The sequence below is a fragment of the Penicillium expansum genome (genome assembly GCF_000769745.1).
Source record: "Penicillium expansum strain MD-8 chromosome Unknown contig172, whole genome shotgun sequence".
Lineage (NCBI taxonomy): Eukaryota > Fungi > Ascomycota > Eurotiomycetes > Eurotiales > Aspergillaceae > Penicillium > Penicillium expansum.
The window spans coordinates 132,503-149,716 of record NW_015971241.1 but is presented as its reverse complement, the minus strand read 5'-3'; the positions used below and the strand labels follow the sequence as shown (position 1 = coordinate 149,716).

At 49.4% G+C, this 17,214-nt stretch overlaps 6 protein-coding genes across 6 annotated transcripts; 4 read left to right on the top strand and 2 right to left on the bottom strand.

Moving 5' to 3' along the window:
* Positions 1-459: 459 nt before the first annotated feature.
* PEX2_052890 (protein-degrading AAA family ATPase MSP1) lies at positions 460-1,771 on the bottom strand (the record flags this gene model as incomplete). Its single annotated transcript, XM_016742563.1, has 2 exons — positions 460-1,653; positions 1,706-1,771. The coding sequence occupies 2 exons, from the start codon at positions 1,769-1,771 to the stop codon at positions 460-462; spliced, it is 1,260 nt and encodes a 419-aa protein (XP_016601074.1).
* Positions 1,772-2,061: 290 nt separating this feature from the next.
* Positions 2,062-3,775, top strand: PEX2_052880 (putative chromosome segregation protein (Pcs1); the record flags this gene model as incomplete). The annotated part of the gene is made up of 3 exons (XM_016742562.1): positions 2,062-3,010; positions 3,067-3,501; positions 3,555-3,775. The coding sequence occupies 3 exons, from the start codon at positions 2,062-2,064 to the stop codon at positions 3,773-3,775; spliced, it is 1,605 nt and encodes a 534-aa protein (XP_016601073.1).
* A 770-nt stretch (positions 3,776-4,545) lies between these two features.
* PEX2_052870 (mannose-ethanolamine phosphotransferase MCD4) lies at positions 4,546-7,725 on the top strand (the record flags this gene model as incomplete). The annotated part of the gene is made up of 3 exons (XM_016742561.1): positions 4,546-6,476; positions 6,528-6,778; positions 6,851-7,725. 3 exons carry the CDS (start codon positions 4,546-4,548, stop codon positions 7,723-7,725), a joined length of 3,057 nt encoding a protein of 1,018 aa, XP_016601072.1.
* Positions 7,726-10,229: 2,504 nt separating this feature from the next.
* On the top strand, positions 10,230-13,141 carry farA (CeGAL family transcription factor; the record flags this gene model as incomplete). The annotated part of the gene is made up of 3 exons (XM_016742560.1): positions 10,230-11,262; positions 11,317-13,021; positions 13,093-13,141. The coding sequence occupies 3 exons, from the start codon at positions 10,230-10,232 to the stop codon at positions 13,139-13,141; spliced, it is 2,787 nt and encodes a 928-aa protein (XP_016601071.1).
* Positions 13,142-13,859: 718 nt separating this feature from the next.
* Positions 13,860-14,833, top strand: PEX2_052850 (uncharacterized protein; the record flags this gene model as incomplete). Its single annotated transcript, XM_016742559.1, has 3 exons — positions 13,860-14,084; positions 14,236-14,384; positions 14,512-14,833. 3 exons carry the CDS (start codon positions 13,860-13,862, stop codon positions 14,831-14,833), a joined length of 696 nt encoding a protein of 231 aa, XP_016601070.1.
* A 313-nt stretch (positions 14,834-15,146) lies between these two features.
* PEX2_052840 (cation:proton antiporter) lies at positions 15,147-16,990 on the bottom strand (the record flags this gene model as incomplete). Its single annotated transcript, XM_016742558.1, has 3 exons — positions 15,147-15,797; positions 15,855-16,687; positions 16,738-16,990. The coding sequence occupies 3 exons, from the start codon at positions 16,988-16,990 to the stop codon at positions 15,147-15,149; spliced, it is 1,737 nt and encodes a 578-aa protein (XP_016601069.1).
* Between the last annotated feature and the right edge of the window lie 224 nt (positions 16,991-17,214).

Here is a 17,214-nt window from a genome sequence, read left to right as displayed (position 1 = left end):
AAAGTTAGAAGAGTTTAAGAGACAGAATTATGTTGTTACGTCTGTACAGGCGGAGTACAGAGTACAAGGAAGTAGAATGCTCACGGTAATGCAAGTCTTTGGCAGGTGACTTCGCCGCTCGGCAAAGTAGCGGTACATGACGTTGCCCGGTCAAGGCCACCTATTCTTATGTACCCGGTACTTTGTCGGCCCCGAGTCTGCTTGCTCCACATATAAATTTCGATCAAAGGAATAAGAACACAATTACAGAGTAATTAGAAAGCAAGATTTGTATTAGATTGTTGTATCCGAACCCATTGTACATATGACATCAGAAACTCTATCAACAAGCCAGCCATACTAGAACAAAAGACCCATAAACCAAAGATGTCTGGCATTTCCAGTAGATTACGCCAAGTCTTCGCGCTGCGGGACAAGGGGAGAATAAATATGAACAAGGGGACAGAAAGTGCCTCACATTTACTCTGGCGGCTCAGCCATCACAGAGTGTCGAGTTTCAGCTTCTGATGTGGCTTCAGACGCAGTACTCCAGTCTCCATCTTCCTTCTCGGAGACTTTGTCGGTTGGGGTGGATAATGGAGCAGGCTGAGGAATGACCTTGATACCACCGGCGCGAGAGAAGAAATCTTCCGTGCGAAGACCACGAACTTCTTGGGGATCCATTGCATCCATTTGCATCCCGCTAGCCTTTTTGGCTCGAATAAGCTCCCGCACAGGAACCATCGCTGCGTCTCGGCATGCTTCCTTGATATCGCTACCGGACATACCGGCCATAGTCTTGACAAGATAGTGCAGATCAAAATTATCGCGATCAACTTTAGTGTCTTTGAGAATCAGGCTGAGAATGCGAAGGCGCTGGGCAATGGGAGGAAGGGTCACGGGGAACTTCTTAGGCATTCTTCGGAGAATGGCCTCATCAATGTCTTGAATGCGGTTGGTCGCTCCTAGGACAACAATCCGCTGGGGCTCTCCCGTCGAATTTGCCGATGTGAGACCATCCCAATGAGTCATGAATTCTGCCTTCACCATACCACTTGCTTCATGCTCACCACTTCGCCGGGTTCCAAGAACAGCATCAATCTCATCAATGAAGACGATGGCAGGCTGTAATTTGCGCGCAAGTGAGAACACTGCATTGACCAATTTATTTGAGTCGCCGTACCACTTCTCTGTCAATGTTGAGATGTGCAAGTTGATGAAGCATGCTCCACTCTCTGATGCTAGAGCTTTGGCAAGCATGGTCTTTCCGCAGCCAGGCGGACCATATAAGAGGACCCCAGAAGGCGCGGTCAACAAAGACGACGTGGAAGCGTAGAGATGAGGCATCGTCAGTGGGTAAATGACCGATTCCTTCAATTCCTCGATGATTTCATCAAGTCCTCCGATATCTTCAAATGACACTGGGATATCCTCTGGCGCAACAACATCCATTGCAATCGCTTGTTCGTATTGGTTCAATGTGAGCTCTTTCTTTCGTTGCCCTTTCTCCCGTTTGGCACCTTTCCGTGGCGTCTCATCATCCGATTCATTCCCACCTTCCAGTCGGCGTATGATGGCGGCGGACTTCTGTCGTTGTTCCTCCTTCTTCTGGCTCTCTGGGTCGAAATCAAGGCGTGATAGAAGGTAGCGAATAAGGAAATATGCAGACGCAGACTATAATAGTGTCAGAAGCATTCGGTCCTATCTGAAATAGGAACATTCTCACAGTGCCTGCAACCATCACCATTTCTTGGAAGAACTGCTGCCATCTTCGGCCACCGGCTGAAGCCATGGCGAGAAGGGAATGATTAGATAGAGTGCGATGGTGGCGCAAATCAAGACCTCAAATTGAAAGCAAAAATTAAGGATGAACAAAAAGTATATTGAAGTTCACTAGGATTAAGACAAGATAACCGAGTCGCCGAAGATCACTCGGGCAGCTTGTGGCGCGGGACTCGGGGAAGCCAGTCACATGTCGCAAGGCGGAGAAGGCGGTGTTGGGGGTCCCCAGATGTTGTTGTTGGTGCGCGTCCTGCGGTTAAGCAATTGTCATCAAACAATTATACTTAGGTACACAGCACAATGCCTAAAAGGAAAGCTCCTTCCAAACTCTCTGGTCTATTAGGCTCAGAGGATGAGGACATCATGCAAGTTGAAGCGACAGAAACACAAGAAACTCACGAGCCTCCCGCCAAAAAACGGAGAGGTAGACCGCGTACCTCGAACGAGAATGTGACCGAGACTAAACCTACGAAACCTGCGACTCGAACAAGAAAACAGCAAGCAGCTGTAGCGGCAGCTGAACCAGAATCCCCTGCAAACAAAAAGCCCGCCCGACGAGGACGACCCAGAGGAAACAGCCGTACAGCGCAAGACGCTAAAATATCTACGCAGGCAACCGAGGCGGAGGATATGATACCGGAACAGGAAGATGCAGACAACCAGGAGAATGAAGATCCGCTTGTCTCAAGGAATACAAAGAAACATCCGCCCAAGGCCGCAAAGGCTGCTCCGGCACGCGGTCGAGGACAACCTCGTGCGGCCAGCACACAGCTTCAAACAGATGGTGAATTTCAGTTTACCCCGAGCGGTTCTCAATACGTTAGTTTCCAAGAAGCTCGCACAGAAGAAGCCGACCCGAGCCCTCTTGCTCGTGCAACGAGTCTGGGAAGAAAGGAACCTGAAGTTGAAAATTCTCAACCGAACGGGCAACCCGCAACGGAGCTCGTAGATGAGACTATCATTCAAGAGGGACTGGTCTATAATCGTAGATCGATGTCTCCCGTGAAGAACTCTCGCTCTCGACTATCCATGTTACGCAACCCACAAGATTCTTCTCCTCGTAAGCGCAAGCTTGGGGGCACCGACTCCGAGCAGAGCGGAGACCCAGAGCTGAGACGCAGGCTGGGCGAACTGACCAAGAAGCATGATGCCTTGGAGAGTAAATACCGCAATCTACGGGAGATTGGGATTGCCGAAGCCAACACCAACATGGAGAAACTGCGAAAGCAAAATGAGATTGTTACTAAAGGTATGCTCTTCTGTTGTCTTACAGCCGCTACGGCAGATGAACTAATACATCCTCAGCATCGAATGAATTGGTAGCTTCGCTCAAGGCCGAAATGGATGCCCAGCGAAAGCTAGGACTGCAAAGCCGTGGACTCCAGAAACAACTCAAAGACCGTGATGATGAATTGGCTCGACTCAGATCCAACGCCGATGAGGCCCAAGAACAGCTTGCATCTGCCCAGTCTGAAGTCAAAGCCTTACAGACCAAGCTCGCTGCGGCGCGGAACACTGCTGCCAGTCTTGAGGGGGCTTCAAAGGTCCCCGGCAGTGCCATCAAGGGTGGCGCCGCTAACCGTGCCAATGCAGCTGCTACCGCTGAAGCGGCGCAGGCTTCACAGCTCGCTCAATTAAAAGAAGATTTATACAGTGACTTAACAGGATTGATCGTTCGTGATGTCAAGAACAGAGAGTCAGATTATCTATATGATTGTATCCAGACTGGAATCAACGGAAGTAAGTTGCTCAATTTCCTAGTACTTTGGGGCATTTTTCTAACCTTCTTGCAGCTCTTCATTTCCATCTTGTCGTGCCAAAGGTTTCGACTGATTACGACAAAACTGAGTTCCAATACCTGCCTCACTTGGACCCTAACCGCGATCGCGACCTAGTCAACTTGTTACCAGACTTCTTGACCGTGGACATCACCTTTGTCCGGGGACAAGCAGCCAAATTTTATACGCGCGTCATTGATGCCCTCACAAAGCGGCGATCTCTTCCAGCGCAATAGCAGTACCGATACCAAATGTCAGTTTTTTGATATTTTCTTTTTTCTTCTAGGAGTCTGTTCATTTTCATGGAGTTTGTTTGGGACTGGGAATGTCATGCTGTTTCAATCATCAATGACATCAATGTCAACAAATCCACCTTCAAAGGTTGTTACACGCTTGTGTTCTTGTATGCCTACTTTGTACGTTTTACGTAGTGGCAAACGTCTGTCAGTGGGCCCATGGGCTCTGTGAAACACACTTCGCAAGGTCCTCTAACAAATCAATTACAAGGTACCTCAAGTTTTCGCCTCGCTGTCGTTCATATTCTGGAGAGTATCATTCTATACAACATAGGCCAGTATGTTGAGAACTAGGATTTGAATTTGAATTGAGTTACTAATAATACCCCCTTTATCTCAAAGGAGGTATAAACCCCCACACCCACTATATAAACACTACATATCGTTTTACATTACTAGTTATATTCGATAGCTTCATGTCAAGGTTCATTTTTCCAGCTTTTTCAAGACAGTACAGAGCTTCGACTGGGAAATCAATCCCAACCTTGGAAAATACAACTGTTGTAGGTACATGTGTAGGGTAAATAAAAGGAAGCTTGTGATTGGTTCTCACCGCCAAGTTCCCCAATGCGTCCCAAAAGTTGACGGGTTGACGTGTTGTGTCTTCGACCTTCAAATCTCTCCTTTTTTTGGTGAATTTCTCTACCTTTCTTTGTGGCAGTGGACCACTTCCACTCTTTTACCACTTGAGTATCTAGGAGACATAGATCATGGCGCGTCTCGGCCGTATTGGGTTTCTTGCCCTCGCAGTGGTCTTCCACTTGATCTATACATACTCAATCTTTGACATCTACTTCGTCAGTCCAATTGTTAGTGGCATGCGATCATATGGTGTCGAGCGACCATCCGGGGCCCCCGCGCCTGCCAAACGTCTCGTTCTCTTTGTCGCCGACGGGCTACGGGCCGACAAGGCCTTCCAAGCTTTCCCTGACCCGTCCCCCGACGCCGATCCAGAAAATAACGAGCTGATTCGCCTCTCTCCCTTTCTCCGCTCGAAAGTCCTCTCCCACGGAACATTCGGTGTCTCGCACACCCGCGTCCCCACCGAATCACGGCCCGGCCATGTTGCGCTTATCGCGGGTCTCTATGAGGATGTGTCCTCGGTCACCACGGGGTGGAAGATGAATCCGGTGAATTTTGACAGCGTGTTCAACCAGAGCCGACACACTTGGAGCTGGGGCAGCCCTGATATCCTGCCAATGTTCAAGGAGGGCGCCGTGCCGGGCAGGGTTGATGCGGAGATGTACAGTGAAGAAGCGGAGGACTTCACCGTCGATGCGACGCATCTGGATACTTGGGTCTTCTCCAAGGTCCATGATCTCTTCGAATCCGCAAAGACCAACCCAGAATTGGACCGAAAACTGCGGGACGACAAATTGGTGTTCTTCCTCCACCTACTTGGACTGGATACCACTGGCCACTCTTTCCGGCCCTACTCGAACGAATACCTACACAACATTAAGGTAGTGGATCAAGGAGTCCAGGCCGTCACGAAGCTAGTAGAAGATTTCTACGGAGATGATAAAACGGCGTTCGTGTTCACCGCAGACCATGGCATGAGTGACACGGGCAGCCATGGTGACGGTCATCCGGATAACACACGGACACCGTTGGTTGTCTGGGGATCTGGCGTCGCGCAGCCCCAGCTCTCCGCGAGCGGGATTGCCGCGGGTCACGAGGATGGTTTCTCGGCGGATTGGGGATTCGACCATGTCCGTCGACACGATGTAGCACAGGCCGACGTTGCCGCGCTCATGGCCTATCTGGTCGGTCTTGACTTCCCCGTCAACTCCGTCGGTCAATTGCCGCTGGACTACCTCAATGCGAGCCCCAAGGAAAAGGCGCTGGCCGCTCTCGCCAACACGCAGGCGGTTCTAGAGATGTACAACGTCAAAGAAGAGCAAAAGAGAGGCGCGGTGATCCGGTACGTGCCTTATGAGCCTTTATCGGGCTACCACGAGAATTCGATTGAAGGTAGACTGGCAAGAATTGAGGCGCTCATCTCCAGTGGTGACCACGAGGAGGCTATTGTGGTGTCTGCCGAACTTCTTCGTGTTGCTCTCGAGGGTCTGCGGTACCTACAAACCTATGACTGGCTATTCTTGCGGACCATTGTCTCTATTGGATACCTAGGTTGGATTGCGTATGCGCTGACAACTGTTATTGATCTGCACGTATTGCATGGAACATCAGACTCTCACCGGACGACAGCGAGTATCTCATTCTTCTCGTCAATCCTGGTCACCTTGTTCTCGGTGTTCCTTTACCAGGGCTCATCCTGGCGCTACTACTTCTATGCATTCTTCCCGGTTTATTTCTGGGAAGAGGTTTTTGCACGCCGTAAGGCTCTGATTGCGGGTCGTCAGATTGTATTGGGCCATGTGTGCTCTTTCACTGGATACCTCAAGTTTGGACTCCAGCTACTGGCATTCCTCGGTGTGATGGAGGCAATGGTTCAATCATATTTCCATCGCGAAATATTCACCGTCTGCTTTGCCTTGGGTGCGTTATGGCCTATTATCCATGGCTTTAGCTTCATTCGCAGCCATGCATTATTGTCTGCGACTTGGGCTCTTGGTTGCGGGTTGATGAGTTCGTTCACTCTTCTGCCTGTAATCAAGGTTGAGAACCTTGATACAATGTAAGCAGCCTTTCTACGGCAGCTATTTCCACGTGGCTAATCTTTTTGCAGCACATATGGCGGTTTGCTCATGTTCCTCACTGGCATCTTGTATTTGTTGTTTGAGGATGCTATCATCGGACATCGTGACCCGGAATCCAAAGAAGCAAATGCCATTGGTCGTGTCGGCTCGCGGATCATCATGGGAATTCAGCTTGGCATGGTTCTGCTTGCTGTCATCGTCACTAGATCGTCTGTTCTCTCTCTTCAGGCCCGCCAAGGCCTGCCTTTTGGAAATATTGTGGTTGGATGGGTTGTGTTAGGTAAGTTCACACAGCTGAGGACCCTAGGAACACTAAATGTGCCTTCATCGAGAAATGCTAACCGGGTTTCAGTGGCTTCCCTGACGCTTCCTTTCTTCCACCGTCTGTATCCGAATAGCCACTACCTGCATCGGCTCATGATAATCTTCTTAACCTTCTCGCCAACATTTATCATTCTCACAATCTCGTGGGAAGGGCTGTTCTACTTTGTATTCTGCATGACCATTATGACATGGGTTCGCCTGGAACACGCCATTTACGTCCATACGGCAGGCGCCTTGGAGAAGCCTAAGAATCCTGGGGTGACGACCGTCGACGGTGAAACTTTCTACTACCGTGCCCTTACTCTCTCCGATGTCCGCGTGGCACTCTTCTTCTTTTGCCTCCTGCAATCGGCTTTCTTTAGCACTGGCAATGTGGCCTCGATTTCGACCTTCTCTCTCGACAGCGTTCGCCGCCTTATCCCCGTCTTTGACCCTTTCGCCCAAGGCGCGCTTTTGATCCTCCAAATCCTCATTCCCTTCGCTATTATCAGTGCCAATCTGGGTATCCTTAACCGCCGCCTGGAGGTTCCCCCTAGCGCGCTCTTCATGGTTGTCATGGCGATCTCGGATATCATGACCCTCAACTTCTTCTTCATGGTGCGCGACGAGGGCTCGTGGCTTGACATTGGCATGACCATTAGCCATTTCTGCATTGCAAGCGCCCTCTGCACCTTCGTGGCAGGTCTGGAGTTCCTCAGTGAGCAATTTGTCAGCGGTGTGGACTTCGCCCCCACAGTGGCAGCCATTGGGGCAGCCGTGGTCCAAACTATCGAAGAAGTCACAGAGTGTGGCCACGAGGACCACAAGGAGGCGAAGAAAGCCCAGTCCAATGGGGCCAAACAGTCCAAATCCAAGTCCAAGGGTAAGGGTAAGGGCAAATCAGGAAAGAACGGGTGGTCATAGTTGGAATATGAAACTTAGTATAATGCACACATAGGGACCCCCCTTGCCCACACATGCATAGGGCTATATTCATGCTTAATTGGTCTTTCCAATGTATTTTTATTTTATGATCCGACCACAAAAGGCACTAATTTGGAGGCCCCATAAATATTCGATTCAAACTACGTACTACTCCGTACTTTACTTTGTATTTCACTTTGCAGCATCAACCGTCTCACGGAATTCAATTAATTCCCGATCTGCAATCCTACAAATGTGACTCCAAGGCACCGTTTCACCCCGGGGATGTCCGGCGAACGGACCTAGTAAAAGAAAAGAAACCACCTGGTGCCTGACAGTTCTTTACGTGCATCCTTTAGAGTGGCGTATGTTGTATGAGTTCGACGGAAGTAGACCAACGGGGCACTCTCATTGGTCGAAGCTCAAAAGTTGCCGAGGTATCACAAGCCAGGACTCTCAGGTTTTCTCCATTGACTTCTGAAGAATCTATATATCGACGATATTACGGAGTAGCTCACAAGGGAAATGAAAATTTCCCCCGCAACTTTTCCCCTGATCATTTTCGTCCCCGTGTTTTCTTTTCTCCCCCGCAATATCAGTTGACTTTAGATGCTGTTGAGTTTGAGGGGATCAGTAATGACCTATGTTGTACTCCGTACCTTTGAGATTAATCTGTCTGAAACAGTTCCAACACTAGCACATGCCAAAATAAAAAGAAAAAAATCCAAGTTTACTAGTTTAGTTCACTCTAGAAAAAAAACCCCCCATACACGTATACATTAAACGGTGGCCAGTGGGCAGTAGCAGGTCACACTGCATGTACATCCGCACATCCCGCGAATATGGCCCGTGACCGAATATTTGTCTCCGAGTTCAGTCCTGAGGGAAATCCCCGACATGAAGAGTATTGTTGTATACTCCGTCAATTCCTCCACACCTCCGCATCCTCCCGCGTGGCGGTAGGCTTTGGCCGTGGTTATTTTATCCAGGATTTTAGGCATGAAGCTAATGCAGGATCTGGGACCTTTCACGTCATGACCAAATACCCAACGACCAATCTTTCGGTCGGGACGATCCCCCCCCCCGGGAGCCCGAATGGAGGCTGAAGCAATGGTATTTCCACGCGGTGGGCCTAACTTTGGCCGGTTTAGTGTCTGGGGGTGTGAAAGGATTGGCAATGGGGGATTGGGGATTGGCACTTCAAAGAGTTTTTATAATGTATATAGTATGGAATACTCCTTATATATTATATTTTATTGCACTCTTCCCGAGCTTACCGGTACATAATAATATATATGGTGATCCGGTTTCCCATAAAGAAGCATTCCACCAGGTGCTACCTCCATCGGTCTTCCACCCCCATCCGTCGATCTCTCCATGTTTTTTTGTGGTCCCCGGTTCCAGTAGGTTCCAACTGTGCATATTTGGTGGCTTTTTGCTCGGTACTCCGTACATACACCGAGTTAGCGTCTAGTCAATGAGGGTTCGGTGTGAACCCCTGCGCCATATGCCTTTCCCCCTTTTCATCATTTTAAGCGGACATAGAGAGCAGGAAATAGAAGAGAATATGATAGAGAATATTTGACATAAAAGTATTATAAGCATAAAGTATTATACATTAAATCCCAAATTCGATGACATACCTAAAGTACTCCGTACCTCGTAGGGTAAATATAAATGCTGACCAAATAGAAACTCCACCAAGAAATTGATATTGCCACAACTTCACCCCAACTTTTGATATTCCTCCCTCTTTTCCCCCCTCCCCCGGTACTTTTTCTTATTTGCTGGTCTGTTCTGTTTTCTTGATCGCGTGGCGTCTTTTGCTGTGTTCAAGATCCCCCTTTCTTATCCTCTTTATACCCCATACCCCGTACTCCGGGCCTGGCTTTATATCATACCGCTTTCCTTTCTCCTCCGAGCGCATCCAATCCCCCGACTCGATCAAGTCTTCCTGGATGGAGAGACTGTGTGGCCATGAGTACCACTGAATTCCATACCGACCAGCTATCGGATAACCACACCAGCCCGGCTCCGAGCAACGCGGGCTCGACGGGGACTTCGGGCATTACGGTGCGCAATGGTCCACAAGGCCAACCGCTGAGTTTTAGAAGGTAAGCCAGTTCTTTCTGCTACCTATGTAGTTTCTTTTGAGATTGGCGACACGGTGTTCTGCCCTCCTAAACGGATTGTCGCGGGGGAGTGTGCGGGCGCAAAGCAAGATGGAGGGACTGGGTTTTTTTCGGTTTTTCGCTTCCCTTGTACCTGAAGGGAAACTTTCCAAGTTAAGCATTTTTGTGCGCTTGCTAATTCGTTTTATCTAATCTTAGACAACGTGCATCACGCGCGTGCGAGGTACGTCTGGATTTTTAGGGAGACGCGACTCTGGGGCCGAGGTTCTTAACGCACCTCGGCTCAGTTCCTTATCGCGATACATTCTCTCTCTCCCCTTCTTGCGATTTGGAAAAATGTAGCTGATGTTTCTCTTTTTAACTCAATTAGACATGTCATGCTCGCAAGGTGAGTTTGCTCTCGGTCTCGCTGCTCTTTCTTTTTTTTTTTTGTTCGACGCTCTAACTGTTCCCGTCGCCCAGGTTCGATGTGATGCAGCCAGTCTCGGGGTGCCTTGCACTAATTGTGTCGCTTTCTCTATCGAGTGCAAGATCCCGTCTCCGAAACGAAAGAAGAACAATCAAAACAAGAGCAAGGAAGACACTCAGTATGACGACAGTCCACCGCAAACCACCTCCTCGATCGCCGACGCTGGAGTTGCCCACTTCCAACCCACGAGCACTGAGGAGCCAGCCGATTCGATATCTGGATCTGTCTCTGCGTCCAGGGAAAAGGAGAAAAGTTCGGACTCGGATGAAAAGAACAATGCTTTTGGGTACCGGAACAACCTTATGGGCGTCGACGGCATGCCCAATACTGCCCTTTCCGAGGCCGAGGCAGCCCAACAAGCTTCGGCCAATAACGCTTATGCCCAATTCATGAAGCCGAAGTTTGCTCGTGCTCCGATAAAAGAGGCTGGCCGGGTGGCGTACTTGGGCGAATCGTCGAATCTGTCTCTTCTGGTTCAAGACCGCCATGGAACAGCAGATGTCGTGCACTACCCGCTCCCACCGAATATCAGAGGATCCCGCGCCCGTTTGACCGACTTGGACAACTTAGAAATTGATATTTTGCACCAGCGAGGCGCATTCCTGCTCCCGCCCAAGCCGCTATGCGATGAGTTGGTCGATGCCTACTTCAAATGGGTGGCCCCTGTCGTGCCGATTATCAACAAGAGTCGCTTCATGCGTCATTACCGTGACCCCAAGAACCCGCCCTCGTTGTTACTGCTGCAGGCGATTCTGCTGGCAGGATCGAGAGTTTGCACTAACCAGCAGCTTATGGATGCGAATGGCTCGACCACCCCTGCGGCTATGACTTTCTATAAGCGTGCTAAGGCGCTGTATGATGCTAACTACGAGGATGACCGTGTCACTATCGTGCAGGCATTGGTGCTGTTGGGTTGGTATTGGGAGGGACCGGAAGGTGAGTTTGGAATTTACACTAGTCTATTTTAATGGTTGTTCTGACTACTTACAGACGTCACCAAAAACGTCTTTTACTGGACACGGGTCGCTATGGTGGTAGCTCAGGGGTCTGGAATGCACCGCAGCGTCGAAATGTCTCAGCTTAACAAACCAGACAAAAGACTCTGGAAGCGAATCTGGTGGACGCTGTTCACCCGGGATCGATCTGTCGCTGTCGCATTGGGACGACCGATTGGAATCAATACAGATGACTCGGATGTCGAGATGGTCACCGAGGACGATTTCATCGAGGATGAGCTCGACAGTGTCGCCGAATACCCAGCAGACCCTGTCCATGTCCAGTTCTTCCTGCAGTATGTCAAGCTGTGCGAGATCATGGGCTTGGTTCTGTCGCAGCAGTACTCTGTGGCTTCTAAGTCGCGGCGTATGAATGCAATGGATCTCACCCACTCGGATATGGCGCTCGCCGATTGGCTGCAGAACTGTCCCAAAGAAGTATGCTGGCAACGCTCTCGGCATCATTTCTGGGCGGCTCTCTTGCACTCTAATTACTACACTACGCTCTGTCTTCTTCACAGGGCTCATATGCCGCCTGCCTCATCCGCACCAAATAACTACAGGGTTGAAGAAATGGCTTATCCATCTCGAACAATTGCCTTCCAGGCTGCAGGCATGATTACCTCTATTGTTGAGAACTTACAGGCGCATGGGGAGATCCGCTACACGCCTGCCTTCATTGTCTACAGTCTATTCTCCGCCTTGATTATGCACGTTTATCAAATGCGTTCCTCAGTTCCTTCGATCGTGGCCACCTGCCAAGAAAGAATCAACGTCTGCATGCTAGCCCTCAAGGATGTATCAAAGGTCTGGCTGGTGGCGAAGATGGTAAACACCTTGTTCGAGTCTATTCTCGGAAACAAGGTCTTGGAGGAACGACTGCAGAAAGCTGCGGGCCGGAGACATCAGCGCACGCGGCACGGAGAATCATCTTCCTCCAAGAGGCACGACCCACCGAAACGCAAATTCGACGATATGGATATCGGCATGCCAAATGGTGGCGGGCCTACACCCCCGGTGTCATACGAACGCTCCCGGCCCCAGACACCCGCTGTCACCCCCTCCCGGGAACTGAACCAACCCCCTCCCGGCGGCCAACAATCACCAAATACCCACCGCGGTCCTCACGATCCAATGACCGGCACGGGTAACTCCCGAGCCAACACCAGGCCTACAACCCCGTTCAACGGCCAGTTCTCTCTACCCGCCACACCCCCCGACTTCTTCCTAGTAACCCGCACTTCGCCCAACCTCTCCCCATCCCTCTGGGAGAACTTTCAACCCGACCAACTCTTCCCGGACGGCACCGCCTTCTTCCCGGAGTTGACATCGCCATCCCAACCCGCTACAGTCGACCCATCCCTCCAGATCCCATCACAAATGCCACCGGGCATGGCCCCGCGCCCCAGTCCCATGATGAACAATCAGCCGCAGCCCGTCCCGGGCCGTAGCATGTCTATCTCCCATGGCAGCCCGCCGATACTGTCGGGACTTCCGGGCGCGATGGGAATGCATCCCAACCCACCGCAGCAGATGTTCGGCATGGAAGGACAGCATCAGCAAACCTGGCCGCCCATGCATGGTCTCGATGGCACTATGAGTGGAGCCGCGATGGATGCTGCTAGCCAGGACAATGATACCTGGAGTAGCAGTTCCCGTAGCGGGCCTACTGCACCAACGACGCTGAATGTCGAGGACTGGTATGTCTCCCAAGAACTTGTGATTCTAAGATTTTTTTTAAATGATATTCCTTTGCTAACACGCACACCAGGTTCCAATTCTTCGGCATCAACGGCGGTTTTGGCGATCTGGCGGCATAAACAACCTCGATCTGGAATATGTTACGCCTCATGTTTATGCTGTTATGCACACTTTACCTGTCGAGAGTGGACGTGAGGACTTTGGAGTACAATGTACTACACCCGGGGTTCCCTTTGCAGACTCTCATCTAATTGCTACGCTGGTATATACTTTCATCTTTTGGAGCTTTCCTTTTTTTTCTGGTCTCAAAATGGTGTGCTTTTGGGGCTCGGTGGGCTTGGCTGCGGCGTTGTGGGATCATTCTTTCGTCTGTTCTGTCTTTAACGGCGGTGTGGTTTATGAATATCCGGATGAGATTCGTAGTTTTTGTTTTGTTATTTTCTTGTGCCTTCTATTGTTCTCTGATTTGGGTCATGTTGAGGAACCTTCATGAACTGGCTGGCATTCATAGGGAGTTGGGATGGAGTATATATACAAATTTCAATTGCTTATTTTCATACTCCGTATACCTATTTGTATAACCTTTGATCGTGATAATTAATTTGTATTTGACAAAAATAAGTGGACTCCTGATCAGCCTTGATGTATCCGATATCACCGGGCCCGCGACACGTCAAGTCGCGTCACCCGTATCACAAATAGACCACTTAACGTATTTCAGTTTGAACCCATTTCCTTTTCGTTTCACCATCTTCCATTGTGCCTCCCAAGAGAAAATCAACCGATTCCGCCGCTAGTGGCGCAAAGAAGTCCAAAGCCCCAGCAAGCAACCCTGAAATGGACATGGAAACTGAGCGCGCACTGGACAAGCGATGGGCCCCTGTATCTGTATCCCGCAACGCAGACTCGGAGTTCAAATTACGAACCCGCGATCCAGTCAAGGCTTTTACTTATATTTGTCTGGGGTGCGCGCCTTGGAAGACGGAAAACATAGAACAAGAGTCTGATGATGAGGACGAGGAAGACGAGGAGTCCATAGAGCAGAAGAAGAAAGATGATGCGGTGAGTGACTTACTATCGAGGAGAGAAATATCAGTCTTCAGTGCGGACAATAACTGATTTAATATCAGGAGGCGGACGATACCACTACCCTCGAACCGGCTTCCGAACATCCAGGAGAGAAATGGATCTTCACAAATGCCGGCGTGGCTAGGGGATTGCTCTGAAGCAGAGTACTGCCGTGCGCGACCCGGATAACTTCGAGACGCATGTCTACAATGACTTCTTTGGATATGCCGTTATGGAGCTGGTGGAGAATCTGCTCGTGGATTTTGACGAGGCTGCTGGTGACTGGAAGATGTAGTGGGCTATCTGCGAAGCTACCGGGCTGTATTTCCAAATGGATGCTATCATGTCGATGGTTGGGTTTGTCTCACTAGCTCCGATCAGAATATTGAGTGTTGACAGAACGCTAACGAGTGGGATTTAGCTGTGAAGACGGAGAAACCGTGAATGCGGTGTGCATCGCCTTCGCCACGATGTTCCTTACTATGCTTGCTACTCTGGAGCGAAATGACCTCTTCAAGTCGGACTCGGAGGTAAAGAACATCGGAGCCATTATCGGTCTTTTCATTCGCTTCATTGTTGATGTCGAAGAGTACGGTATAGACTGGGATGGCTATGATGTGAAGATCAAGGCTTACGCTGCTAAGCACGATGTCATAATCCATGGTCTGAACCACCGCTATGTGGAGTCGTCTGATGAGACGGTTGAGCTTCCTGAGGTTAGCGCTAATTCCAATGATCCCTAGAGCTGGGCAAAGGTATTAGCGAAGCTGACAAAAGACAAGGATGGGCGTCTGGGCGGTGATTCGAAGGACATCACGTCTTGGGCTCCTGCGGAACGCAAGAAAGCGGCTTTTGACAGGAAGGACCCCATTTCCCGGAGTCCATGACTCATATCAAGAATGGTCGGATCATGGAGATGGGTGGCTGAACAGCTGTGTTTATGTGTACATTAGGATCATAAGATCATTGCTATCGGGATGATTATTGTATATGTATTAATTATATCGTTTTTGAGTTTTAACAGAGCATGGTCATCGCTCACTATATTCGAGATAGTTAAATGCCCCAAACCCCCAAAGGATCAGACCCCATACCACCCCTTGACTGTTGCAGCTTGTTTACACGTCTGACTAGAGTCCCAACCAATATCGGACCGATCAATGTGCAGAGTGAGATTGCCCAGATGACTACTAGATAGATCTCAGAGGGACCATCAGATTCTTTGGAGAATATTCCCTGGCTTTCAGCGATCGAAGCAATGAGATATCCCACTTCGCCCCGGGCTACCATTGCCAAGCCCAGGATAGAAGGTGGATACAGGGACTTTGGTTTTGGGGGGAGGGAGATGCGGGAACCCGGACTGAAAATGGGTGAAGAGGGTCTGTTCGCTGGCTGGGACTCATCTTTGGCATTATTCGGTGTTGAAACGTCTGCACTGTCATCTTGAGTTGCTGGTCTTTGTGGGGCTTTCTTGTTTTGGTTCGAATTTCTCCTGATACTCCAATGACTCGCACAGTAGGAATGAGTGTATGCATATAGTTTCTGGATGGTAGAGACTAGACATGCCAGAGGGCTTGGAGAGAACCGAACGAGCCATAGCCCTGTGATCATCTTTCCAATAATCATCAGCATGGCGTAGATAATCCCACGCCATATAACTTGGCCCAAGAACATTTTGGTTATGGGGATTGCGAATCCGATAGATGCCTACTGATGTTAGTAATACTTAGTATGCCCCTTATTGTATCGAATAGAAGAACTCACGAAGAAAAGAGGGAGAAGGATTCGGTTGACCGGTTCTTTATAATATCTGCCGTAGATGAGTTCACCTGTAGGTGTATCATTATGGGCTATTTCTGTTTCCCTGGGTGGTTGCGCACGCGAAGAGTGTGTCTCTTCAGTATGCCGGTTCTTGGTATTCTGCGGGCTGCCTTGATGGTCGAAAATCTGCTCGTGGAAGTCACCAGACTGCAAGGCAGGAATTGGTGTTTTCGCTTCAGCTACTAGCCCATCAAACCAAGAGACAACCACACCAGCAAGGTAGGCAGCAAAGAGACTCGAAGTTCCAGCATACGTCGCACCAGTCACAATCCCAATTAACACGCATGTCTGTGTCAGGAAAGCAAATTGTGCAGTCCTGACAAAAGCTGGGAATTTGTCTTTGCAAGCAAGCAATTTCTTTAATCCTGGCTGTAAACAGAATGCACACAGCAATAGAAGACCGATAGCGAACCCGATGGAAACAAAAACTGGTCGAATAACAGTCAAAGCACTGAATGAGGTGGCACTTCCACCTAGATTTGAGATAATTTGAACCATGACTAGACCGACCACATCGTCTAGCATTGCAGCACTAGTAATTACTATGCCAAGCCTTGTAGTTGTCAACTGCGTGGTTGAGAGGATGGTAAAGGTGGTACCGAGACTAGTTGCGCTCAAGGCTGCACCGGCAGCGAATGACTGAAGAGATGTTGCTGATACAAGTCCTTTAAGAATGAATGACAGGCCCATTGGGACACAGATTCCAGTGATGGCAACAGCTGCCGAAAGAAGGATACTTGCCTTCAAGGACTTTACTGAGGTTAAGAGACCGCCTGCTGATTGTAAGAAAGCATATCCAACAACTTGGGAAAGGGCACACACTTACCTTCGTAAATCAAGAGTATCAGGCCTAGATACCCAATCTGCTGGATCACTCTTTCTGTCTCTTGATTGAACCATTGTGCCCCGGGAGTGCCCCACAGGACACCGATAAAGAGTTGGCCGATTAATCCACAGTAGAGGAGCTTGTCTAGACAAGTATTGGCTATGTTCAGGGTCAAAAGAAAGCCAGTGTAGTTGAGGAGTGTTTTGATTGATGGTTCGTGATAGGGGAACGCCGCATCCGATTTCGGTGCCATTTATATATTTTTTTCTCTCTAGTTGAGCTGTTGAAGACCCTTGGGTAATTTCCAGAATCTAGGCTTCGGACACTATAGGGATGTGCAATTAGATATGTAGACAGAAATGAACAAGGATGTAGGAATTCCATGGGAGCCAAGTCGATGACTAACGGAAGTTTACGACTCTACCTAGGCAAGACATTGATATATATGTATAAACAGCATTACACAGCTTCTAATTG